This window comes from Bombina bombina, chromosome 6, assembly GCF_027579735.1.
Source record: "Bombina bombina isolate aBomBom1 chromosome 6, aBomBom1.pri, whole genome shotgun sequence".
Lineage (NCBI taxonomy): Eukaryota > Metazoa > Chordata > Amphibia > Anura > Bombinatoridae > Bombina > Bombina bombina.
The window spans coordinates 881,554,111-881,566,767 of NC_069504.1; the positions used below are offsets into that span (position 1 = coordinate 881,554,111).

The window sequence follows — 12,657 nt, forward strand, 5'->3', positions numbered from 1 at the left end:
AACAGGAAGTTGCAAGAGTCCACCCACAGCAAAGCTGCTATATAGCTCCTCCCCTAACTGACATTACCAGTCATTCTCTTGCAAGTCTCAACATAGATAGGAGGTCGTGAGAGTCTGTGGTTTTTTATACTTAGTTTATTTCTTCAATCAAAAGTTTGTTATTTTTAAATGGCACCGGAGTGTGCTGTTTATCTCAGGCAGTATTTGGAAGAAGAATCTGCCTGCGTTTTTTCTATGATCTTAGCAGACGTAACTAAGATCCAGTTGCTGTTCTCACACATTCTGAGGAGTAAGGTACTTCAGAGGGGGAATGGCGTGCAGGTTTTCCTGCAAATAAGGTATGTGCAGTAAAATATTTTTCTAAGGAATGGAATTGACTAAGAAAATACTGCTGATACCGAAGTAATGTAAGTACAGCCTTTAAATGCAGTGAAAGCGACTGGTACCAGGCTGATTGATAGAGATATATGCTAAGGTATGTGCAGTAATATATTTTTCTAAGGAATGGAATTGACTAAGAAAATACTGCTGATACCGAAGTAATGTAAGTAAAGCCTTAAATGCAGTGATAGCGACTGGATCAGGCTTATTAATAGACATACATACTCTTATAAGAATGTGTTTTAAAACGTTTGCTGGCATGTTTAATCGTTTTTTAACATATGTTTGGTGATAAAACTTATTGGGGCCTAATTTTTCCAAATGGCTGGCTTAAATTTTGCATAGAAACAGTTATAGGGAAGGTAATCCACAGCTCAGCTGTGGCAGTTTTGTTGTGTCTGTTTAAAAAAATGTCGTGTTTTTTTTTTTTATCTGTTTTTTTGCATTAAGGGGTTAATCATCCATTTGCAAGTGGGTGCAATGCTCTGTTAACTTATTACATGTACTGTAAAAATTTCGTTTGATTTACTGCCTTTTTTCACTGTTTTTCAAATTTTGACAAAATTTGTTTCTCTTAAAGGCACAGTAACGTTTGTTATATTTGCTTGTTAACTTGATTTAAAGTGTTTTCCAAGCTTACTAGTCTCTTTATTAGTTCTAACATGTCTAACATAGAGGAGGCTCTGTGTTTATTATGTTTAAAGCCATGGTGGAACCCCATTTTAGAATGTGTACCAGATGTACTGATTTCATGTTAAACAATAAAGATCATTTTTTGTATTTAAAAACATTATCACCAGAGGATTCTGTCGAGGGGGAAGTTATGCCGACTAACTCTCCCCACGTGTCAGACCCTTTGACTCCCGCTTTAGGGACTCACGCTCAAATGGCGCCAAGTACATCAAGGGCACCCATAGCGTTTATTTTACCAGAGGATTCTGTCGAGGGGGAAGTTATGCCGACTAACTCTCCCCACGTGTCAGACCCTTTGACTCCCGCTCCAGGGACTCACGCTCAAATGGCGCCAAGTATATCAATGGCGCCCATAGCGTTTATTTTACAAGACATGGCAAAGGTTGTGTATAATACACTGGCAGCAGTATTAGTCAGACTACCTGAAATTAAAGGAAAGCAAAACAGCTCTGGGGGTAGATACAGAGCATACAGACGCTTTAAGAACCATGTCTGATACTACCTCACAATATGCTTAGTCTGTGGGTGATATTTGTGACTCAGGGAAGATGATTTAACCTGATTCTGATATTTCTACATTTAAAATTTATGCTTGAGAACCTCCACTTGTTGCTCAGGGAGGCTTTAGCTGCTCTGAATGAATGTGTACAATCGCAGTGCCAGAGAAATTGTGTAGACTGGATAAATAATATGCAGTGCCGGTGTGTACTTATGTTTTTCCAATACCTAAAGAGGTTTACTAAAATTTTTCATAAGGAATGGGATAGACCAGGTGTGCCGTTCTCTTCCCCTCCTATTTTTTAGAAGAATGTTTTCTAATAGTTGCCACCACACGGGACTTATGGCAGACAGTTCCTAAGGTGGAGAGAAGAGTTTCTACTCTAGCTAAGCGTACCACTACCTCTGGCGAGGACTGTTGTGCTTTTTTAGATCCAATGGATAAAAAATGTTTATTCAACAAGGTTTTATCCTGCAGCCCCTTGCACGCATTGCTCCTGTCACTGCTGCTGCGGCGTTCTGGTTTGAGTCTCTTGATGAGGCTTTACAGGCTCCATTGGATGAATATATTTGACAAGCTTAGAGCACTTAAGCTAGCCAATTCCTTTGTTTTCTGATGCCTTTGTTCCTTTGACTAGACTAACGGCTAAGAATTCTGTTTTTTACTATACTGGCGCGCAGAGCGCTATGGCTTATATCATGGTCAGCTGTCGTGACTTTAATAAATAAGCTACTTAACTTCCCTTCAAGGGGCAGACCCTATTCAGGCCTAGTTTGAAGGAGATTATTACTTATATCACTGGAGGAAAAGATCATGCCCTTCCTCAGGACAGGTCCAAATCAAGGGACAAAAAAGGCCTAATTTTCGTGCCTTTCGAAAATTCAAGGCAGGTGTGGCATCAACTCCCTCTAAGGCAAAATAAGAGGGAACTTTTGCTCAGTCCAAGGCGGTCTGGAGACAACCGGACCTGGAACAAAGATAAGCAGGTCAAGGAGCCTGCTGCTGCCTCTAAAACAGCATGAGGAACGGACCCCTATCTGGTAACGGATCCTATAGGGGGCAGACTTCATTCTTCGCCCAGGCGTGGGCAAGAGATGCCCAGGATCCCTGGGCATTGGAAATTATACCCCAGAGATATCTTCTGGATTTCAAAGCTTTCCCCCCCAAAAAAGGGGAGTTTTTGCCTTTCACATTTATCTGCAAACCAGATAAAGAAAGAGACATTCTTGCATTGTGTACGTGACCCATTCAGTTCCAATAGAGGAACAGGGACACAGTTTTCCTCAAATCGGTTTGTGGTTCCCAAGGAAAGGAAACCTTCAGACCTATTTTGGATCTAAAAGATCTTAAACAAATTCTTTAGAATTCTATCATTTAAGATGGAAACTATTCGTACCATCTTAACTATGATCCAGGAGAGTCAATACTCCAGGACTACAATGGATTTGAAGGATGCTTATCCTCACATTACGATGCATAAAGATCACCATCGTTTTTTCAGGTTTGCCTTTCTAGACAGGCATTACCAGTTTGTAGCTCTTTCCTTTGGGTTAACTACAGCCCCTAGAATCTTTATGGAGGTTCTGGGGTCACTTTGGCGGTCCTTAGGCCGCGGGGCATAGAAGTGGCCCCTTATTTAGACGACATCCTGATACAGGCGTCAAACATCCAAGTTGCCAAGTCTCATACGGACGTAGTACTGGCATTTCTGAGATCACATGGGTGGAAAGTGAACAAGGAAAGAGTTCTCTATCCCCAATATCAAGGGTTTCCCTCCTAGGGATTCTGATAGATTTTGTAGAAATTAAAATTTACCTGACGGAGTCCAGGTTGTCAAAGTTTCTAAATTTCTGCCGTGTTCTTCATTCCATCCGCGCCCTTTGGTGGCTCAGTACATGAATGTAATCGGCTTAATGGTAGCGGCAAGGGACATAGTACCGTTTGCACGCCTACATTTCAGACCACTGCAACTATGCATGCTCAGCCAGAGGAACGGGGATTACACAGATTTGTTCTCCTGTTAAATCCGGACCAAGAAACCAGAGATTCTCTTCTCTGGTGACTATCTCGGGTCCATCTGTCCAAGGGTATGACCTTCCGCAGGTCAGATGGGACAATTGTTACAACAGATGCCAGCCTTTTAGGTTGGGATACAGTCTGGAACTCCCTGAAGGCTCAGGGATAGTGGACTCAGGAGGAGACCCTCCTTCTAATGAATATTCTGGAACTGGGAGCGATATTCCATGCTCTTCAGACTTGGCCTCAGTTAGCAACTCTGAGGTACATCATATTTCAGTCGGACAATATCACGACTGTGGCTTACATCAACCATCAAGGGGGAACAGAAGTTCCCTAGCAATGTTAGAAGTCTTAAAATAATTCACTGGACAGAGACTCACTCTTGTCTAAAAGCTTTCCCTATCCCAGGTGTTGAGAACTGGGAGGCAGATTTTCTAAGTCGTCAGACTTTTCATCCGGGGGAGTGGGAATTCCCTCCGGAGGGGTTTGCACAAGATCAAGCAGGAGAGTGCTTTGGTGCTTTTGACAGCCCCTGCGTGGCCACGCAGGACCTGGTATGCAGATCTGGTGGACATGTCATCCTTTCCACCACGGTCTCTGCTTCTGAGACAGGACCCTCTACCTCAGGGTCTTTTCAACCATCTAAATATAACTAATCTGAGATGGACTGCCTGGAGACAGAACGCTTGATGTTATCAAAGCATGGCTTCTCCGAGTCAGTAATTGATACCTTAATACAGGCATAAAAGCCTGTCTCTAGGAAAATTTAACATAAGATATGGTGTAAATATCTTATTGTTATGAATCCAAGGGTTACTCATGGAGTAAAGTCTGGATTCCCAGGATATTATCTTTTCTCCAAGATGATTTTGAGAAAAGGGTTGTCAGCTAGTTCTTTAAAAGGACAGATTTCTACTCTGTCTATTCTTTTGCACAAGCGTCTGGCAGGTATTCTAGACGTTCAGGCATTTGGTCAGGCTTTGGTTAGAACCAAGCCTGTGGTTAAAAATGTTGCTCCGCCATGGAGCTTAAAGCTGGTTCTTAAGGTTCTTCAAGGAGTTCCATTTGAACCTTTTCATTCCATAGATATCAAACTTCTATCTTGGAAAGTTCCTTTTTGGTAGCTATTTCCTCGGCTCATAGAGTCTCCGAGTTATCTGCGTTGCAATGTGATTCTCCTTATCTGGTTCTCCGTACGGATAAGGTAGTCCTGTGTACCAACCTGGGTTTTTACCTAAGGTGGTATCTAACAAGAATATCACTCAAGAGATTGTTGTTCCATTCTTGTATCCTAATCCTTCTTCAAAGAAGGAACGTCTATTACACAATTTGGACGTGGTTCGTGTTTTAAAGTTTTACTTACAAGCTACTACAGATTTTCATCAAACATTCACCTTGTTTGTTGTCTATTCTGGACAGAGGAGAGGTCAAAGGTCTTCAGCAACCTCTCTGTCTTTTTGGTTAAAAAGCATAATTCATTTAGCTTATGAGACTGCTGGACAGCAGCCTCCTGAAGGGATTACAGCTCATTCTACTAGAGCTGTGGTTTTCACTTGGGCCTTTTTTAAATGTGGCTTCTGTTGAACAGATTACAAGACGGAGTCTTGGTCTGCGTTTCATACTTTTTCAAATTTAACAAATTTGATACCTTGCTTCTTCGGAGGCTATTTTTGGGAGAAAGGGTTTTTTACAGGCAGTGGTAACTTCCGTTTAAGTACCTGCCTTGTCCCTCCCATCATCCGTGTACTTTAGCTTTGGTATTGGTATCCCATAAGTAATGGATGGTCCGTGGACTGGATACACTTAACAAGAGAAAACATAATTTATGCTTACCTGATAAATTTATTTCTCTTGTAGTGTATCCAGTCCACGGCCCGCCCTGTCACTTTAAGGCAGGTAATTTTTCCATTAAACTACAGTCACCACTGCACCCTATGGTTTTCCTTTCTCTGTATGTTTTCGGTCGAATGACTGGTAATGGCAGTTAGGGGAGGAGCTATATAGCAGCTTTGCTGTGGGTGGACTCTTGCAACTTCCTGTTGGGAAGGAGAATATATCCCATAAGTAATGGATGATCCGTGGACTGGATACACTACAAGAGAAATAAATTTATCAGGTAAGCATAAATTATGTTTTTTTTTCCTTTTTTCCTCCCTTCCTTCCTCCCCCTTCCTCCTTCTTCTTTTTTTTTTTAGTATCTCTCCTCTATACAAGAGGACATTAACATAGAGGCTATCAGATAACTTTGCCTAGACCCATATAGTTACTTAATCCATTATTGTTTTCTGAATATACAAGTAACTTACATTGATTTTCAACAAACAGTTATCAAGAATAGTGTCAGCAACAAAGATATGAAATCAGAAAAACAAAAAAGACATAAAGACGGAAAGGAAAACAGAGCTCTTATAACAGTTAAACACAAGTCCCAGCAGAGATAAATTGCGACCAGAGTCCTGCAGGTATCCCCTGCTCCAAGCAAGATATTTCCCTTTGACAAACTTGACTGAGTCCTGGGCAGGCAACTCGTGGTATATCCAGGGTATTAACAGATAGATATGTGTCTTGCAAAAAGTCCCACTATCCTGCTAGACAGGAGAGACAACACAGTTCCCTTGATTTCAGATAGCATAAATAGCAGTTCCAATATAAGTATATGTGATAGATATATAGGAGAAATAGAGGGGTATTATCTGCTGATAGATATAGAAGCACTTTATCTTTACTCCTTCTTTCCCTTGATATCACTTTTCTTCACTGCCTTCTAATAAACGATTCCTCAGGTAGCCTCCAAGAATCATATATCCCCTGCCGCGGCAGATACAATTCCTTCTGTGCAGATTGCACCAACCGTGACTCTGAGTCTTGATGGCTGGCGGACTTCCTTATCCTGAACGTGCTCCTCAGAAGGAGGAAGCTCCCCTCCGAGCCGAACACGCTCCTTGGCCAGGGCAGGTGCAGCCTCAACGGCCTGGGATAAGCTGGAGGTGGCCTGGGTGTAGCTGGATCACAGAGCGCGCCAAACTCAGACGCCTCATCAAGCCCCTCCCACAAACGGAAGTCACGCTCCAAAAAAAATACACTAAAGAGAATTGTATTGTAGAATTTATATGGGGTATTTTAATGCAGGAAGTTATATTACAGCAGTTAAATGAAAGTATGCTACAGCAGAAAGTTATATTGCAGGAATTATAATTTAAAAGGGTCACTTCTGAACATAAGTGTATAGCCAGTCTTTAAAGGGACACTGAACCCAATTTTTTTCTTTTGTGATTCAGATAGATCATGCAATTTTAGGCAACTTTCTAATTTACTTCTATTAGCAAATGTTATTCATTCTCTTGGTATCTTTATTTGAAAAGGAAGAATGTAAGTTTAGATGCCGGACCATTTTTGGTGAAAAATCTGGGTTGTACTTGCTGATTGGTGGATAAATTCATCCACTAATAAACAAGTGCTGTCCAGGGTTCTGGACTTTCTTTTTCAAATAAAGATAGCAAGAGAACGAAGAAAAAATGATAATAGGAGTAAATTATAAAGTTGCTTAAAATTGCATGCTCTATCTGAATCACGAAAGAAAAAACTTGGGTTCAGTATCCCTTTAAATTTATAAACATACAAAGTTAATATGCAGACACTATTCTTCAGGGTTGTAGATACTATAACTCAGGGGGTGCTGTTAAGACACTATAATACAGGGGGTGCTGTTCAGACACTATAATACAGGGGGTGCTGTGTAGACACTATAATACAGGGGGTGCTGTGTAGACACTACACTGCAGGGGGTGCTATGTAAAACTGCAAGGGTTGTTGTGTAGGTACTATACTGCAGGATGTAGCATGTGGACATATATTACAGGACACCATATAAACATTCATCAGCTGTAAATGTCATGTGAATACTTACCTGCAGAATATAATAACCGCACACTGTACTGCACAAGTGTCTTGTAAACAACTTGCATCTTTCTTTCTCAGGGTCTCTCCGGCAATACAATGTTAGGAGTTGGTCATGTTGTTACTAGCAGCATTGGAATGTGTGACATAGATATCCGACCTGTGAGTATCTACCTCACCTATAATCCTGTGCACTTGTATTCTGCTAACACCCCTATAGTTTACACCATCTGCTTCTCTGTATATATTGGAGCTTTCTCTTCTTCAGGGACTGTATGGGAGTGTAATTGTCACTGGAGGGAACACGTTGCTTCAGGGATTTAACGACCGACTAAATCGAGAGTTATCTCAGAAAACTCCACCGGTGAGGAAAATAAACCAAGATAGTTGCTCAAAAATACAGTACCCTGAGGTACTAAAGGGACAATCAAATTTTAAAAATGACATTCTCTAAAGAGCATTGCAGCTCCTAAGCAGGACGTTGCTGGTCAGTCAATCAGGGGCAGCAGTTTTGTGTATCATCCAATCACTGTCCATGTCCTGCTACTGAGTTACAATACTTGCGGCTTCTAATCAGTAATTTACCTATGTAAAAAAAGAAAAAAACAAAGGAGGATGAAACAACCAGGTAAGATAAGACAAAGGGCAACTCACAGGTTGTAGGGCACTAGTAGTGCGCGTGGCGTGTACTGGAGACTACTGGTCCCTCCAGATGGTCAGTCTCAGGCAATCTCAGCGATCAGTAAGGATGCTGTGTCAGACATGGACCATTACCTCTCCAGCTGGTTGCTGAGATTGCCTGAGACATCTGGAGGGACCGGTAGTCTCCAGTACACACCCAGGGCTGTCTTTAACACAGGGCAAAAGGGGCAGCTGCCCGGGGCCCAGTTTCTGTTGAGGGGCCCAAGAGACTTAAAAAAAAATATATATTTTTTTATGGTTCATACCAGACTGCTGATGTGACACACATTCAGTCCTAATACTGTCACAGTCAAAAGTACTCTTTTTATATATTTTTTTTTTTAAACTGTGCCAGACCGTGCCGGTGTAATGTGACATGCCAAGCTATTGCCATGTGCTGTTTTAGATGTGCACTGTACTGCACTGAATGCAAAGCCCTAACTCGGAATCCAGCCATTCCCACTGCATCAGAAAAGGTCCTACTGGGGTTACCACTGTTACCAGGTAACTGCTCTGGTTGTGGGGACTGTTTCTGGGTAGGGCTGACTGTAGCCGAATGCAGCAGAAAGCTGGAGCGGCAAGGACGTGAGGATTTGAGCATCTGTGCAGCTGCATACACTGCTCTCTTCAGTCTTGAGGCTGTGTGACTCATCTCACACTGTATCCATGCAGCCTTGGACAGACAGCATCCAGTCTGCTGGTCCCTTTAGCCCTGCTCTTTCTTCTGTGGCCCTAAGATCAACTAACTGAAGTTTGTTAGGAGAACAGTGCTTTGTAGAAAGGTGTCAGTGGGAAGAATAAGTGAGTGCACACACACCCCTCCCCATGCAGCATTGTCTAGTGCAGGGTGAAAGGGAACTTGTTCCTAGCAAAGAAGTGACATGTGCTGCTGTGGCTGATGTATAGTGGCATGCTGATACTTCACAGATTAATGTAAGGTTTATTTTTATAGTTTTTGTTTTCTCTCTGTCTCAGATTTTACAACTTCCCATAGTAGTTCTGCTGTTCCAGTCAGTAAACTTATATTTGTCTGCACCTCCATGCTTCCTCATCAGTCTTTACCTTGCTGTGCTCCTGTTGGCTGCCCTAAATCTCTTTAACCAGCTAACCTCACACCAGAATCACATTCAAAAGAATATTAAATGAATCCACAGTGGAGGAATTTATATATTTATTTACTTATTAGTACTGCTTAGGTGCAATTTCACATATTGCAATTTATTTCATTTTTTTAAAAATGATTAGCCCAGCAGTGGATGATCCACTGCTGGGCTAATAATTAAAAAAAAATTGATTTAGTTGTTTTTTGGGATGTTGGGGTGGAGAGCAAAATTGCATGGGGTGGGGGGCCCAAGAAAATTTTTGCCCAGGGTCTAGTCAATATTAAAGACGGCCCTGTACACACCATGCACACTACTAGTAGTGCCCTACAACCTGCGAGTTGCCCTTTATCTTACATTACCTGGTTGTTTTATCCTTAACGTACTTAGCCTATGAGGCGCCTCCTTTGTTTTTTCTTTTTTCAGTTACTGATGTTACAGGACTTATATCAGGAGGCCTTTCTGTTTTATGAAGATTTTCTACACTTGGACTGTAGTTTTTTGACTGCACTCATATATATATATATCTTGTTTAACTATTTGACCACCCCTAATTAATATTATTATCATTTATTGATAGTATATACTATATTGATTTTCGCTATGTGTATAACAGCATTTCAGGGGTTAAAGGGACATCCACATGGGTACATTCCAGTTTTAAATAGAAGCATGTATTAGCAAAAATGCTTTTAATAAAAGCTTTAGCTGTTTCTAAAGTGTAATTAAGTATGCACTGTGCACCAGCATCTTAGACACAGCACATGCTCAGAGAGCATAAGGTGCTTGTACCATCTGGTAATTCTCAGTGCACCAGCATTTCAAATAATGCGCTTGCTCAGAGCACCACTGGGGCTGACATGATATCCAAGCCCCACTGGTGCTCTTAGCAAGTGCATTAGTTGAAATGCATTTTGCCAAAAATGAAATTCATTTATGTGCATTTAAATTTTGATCACAATGTCTATTTAATGGGACACTCAAGTCAAAATTAAACTTTATGATTCAGATAGAGCAGCAATTTTAAACAACTTTCCAATTTACTTCCATTAACAAAATGTGCACAGTCTTTTTATATTTACACTTTTTTGAGTGACCAGCGCCTACTGAGCATGTGCAAGAGTTCACAGAATATATGTATATGCATTTGTGATTGGCTGATGGCTGTCACATGATACAGGGGGAGTAGAAATAGACATAACTTTAAAATTTGTCAGAAAAAAATCTAAGTGCTATTACATTGTCTTTTTATTGTGCAGTTGTTGATTATGTGAATCTACTGTATTTCCTGGTCCTTTAATACAGGATCTGTAATGCAAAAATGACTTGTACGTTTTGCTTTAGAATGTCCCTTTTTATAAGCTGGTGATTGATTGGCTAACAGACTAAATATGCAATCCCAGTTTCTTAAGAAGCTGGGGCAGGTGAGAGCAGCGGGTTAAACTGATTGAGAAGATGTTTGGTAATATATATAAGACCTCTATTTGTCTTCCTATGAGACCACTAATTCTATTCCTTAATGTATCTTTTGTGTCTCACACAGAGTATGCGTCTAAAACTCATCGCCAGCAATAGCTCCATTGAGCGCCGTTTCAGTTCTTGGATAGGAGGCTCCATCTTGGCCTCCCTGGTATGTTTTTGTATACTCTATTTGTCACTTGGTTAGAAAAAAATCAGGACTCTCTAATAGGAAAATTAGGGAATTCTTCTCCAGTTTTTGGTTGGGCAAAATTTTAGCTAGATTACGAGTTTTGCGTTATGAGTGAAAAAGCATCGTTAAGCTTCATAACAATGCTTTTTCCCTAACGCCGCTATTATAAGTCTTGTCAGAATAGGTGTACCGCACACCTTTTTAGCACCGGTATTACAAGTTTTGCTGTGAGGCCAAAAAGTGAGCGGTACAGCCTAAAATGACAAGATCCGTACCGCCATCTAAAGTCAGTAGTTATGAGTTTTATGCTACAAAGCTGTACCATAAAACTCATAACTAAACTGTTAAAAAGTACACTAACACCCATAAACTACCTATTAACCCCTAAACCGAATAAACATAATAAAACAAATATATTTATTAACCCCTAATCTGCCTCTCCGGACATCACCGCCACTTAAAAAAATTATTAACCCATATTCCGCCGCTCCCTAACATCGTCGCCACTATAATAAACCTATTAATCCCTAAACCGCTGCCCTCCCGCATCGCAAACACTATTTAAAGATTATTAACCCCTAATCTGCTGTCCGCCCACACCGCCGCAATAATAAACCTATTAACCACTAAACCGCAAGCCCCCCACAACGAAATATAGAAAAATAAACTAATAACCCCTAAACCTCTGGCCTCCCACATCACTACATAAATATATTAACCCCTAAACCTAACTCTAACGTAATCCTAAACCTAACTCTAACCCTAACACCCCCTAACTTATATATAATTAAAATAAATCTACATTAAATGTACAATTATTACCTAAATAACCTATTTAAAACTAAATACATACTTACCTATAAAATAAAACCTAAGCTAGCTACAAAATAACTAATAGTTACATTGTAACTAGCTTAGGTTTTATTTTTATTTCACAGGTAAGTTTGTATTTATTTTAACTAAGTAGACTAGTTAGTAAATAGTTATTAACTATTTACTAACTACCTAGCTAAAATAAATACAAATTTACATGTAAAATAAAACCTAACCTGCCTTACACTAAAACCTAACATTACAATAAAATAAATTAAATTAATAAAATACAATTATCTACATTACAAAAAATAAACACTAAATTACACAAAATAAAAAACAAAATGATCAAAAATAAAAACCAATTACTCCTAATCTAATAGCCCTATCAAAATAAAAAAGCCCCCCCAAAATAAAAAAAACCTAGCCTACACTAAACTACCAATGGCCCTTAATAAACTACCAATGGCCCTTAAAAGGGCCTTTTGCGGGGCATTGCCCGAAAGAAATCAGCTCTTTTACCTGTAAAAAAAAATACAAACAACCCCCCCAACAGTAAAACCCACCACCCACACAACCAAACCCCCAAATAAAATTATATCTAAATAAACCTAAGCTAATCATTGCCCTGAAAAGGGCATTTAGTTTTTTTTACATTGCCCAAACCCTAAGCTAAAAATAAAACCCACCCAATAAACCCTTAAAAAAAACTAACACTAACCCCCGACAATCCACTTACAGTTTTCGAAGACCGGACATCCATCCTCATCCAGGCAGCAGAAGTCTTCATCCAAGCAGGCAGAAGTCCTCATCGAAGCCAGCAGAAGTCTTCATACCAAGCGGGAAGAAGTCTTCATCCAAGCGGGCAGAAGTCTTCATCCAGACAGCATCTTCTATCTTCATCCATCCGGCGAGGAGCGGGT

The 12,657-nt window shown here is 40.4% G+C and overlaps 1 protein-coding gene across 1 annotated transcript in view; it reads left to right on the plus strand.

The window, feature by feature from the left end:
• ACTL6B (actin like 6B) overlaps positions 1 to 12,657 on the plus strand; it is a 100,577-nt gene that overhangs the window by 74,818 nt on the left and 13,102 nt on the right. The window contains exons 11-13 of the mRNA XM_053719567.1: positions 7,571 to 7,651; positions 7,758 to 7,853; positions 10,814 to 10,900. Coding sequence (XP_053575542.1) covers positions 7,571 to 7,651; positions 7,758 to 7,853; positions 10,814 to 10,900 — 264 coding nt within the window. The remainder of the gene's footprint in view (positions 1 to 7,570; positions 7,652 to 7,757; positions 7,854 to 10,813; positions 10,901 to 12,657) is intronic.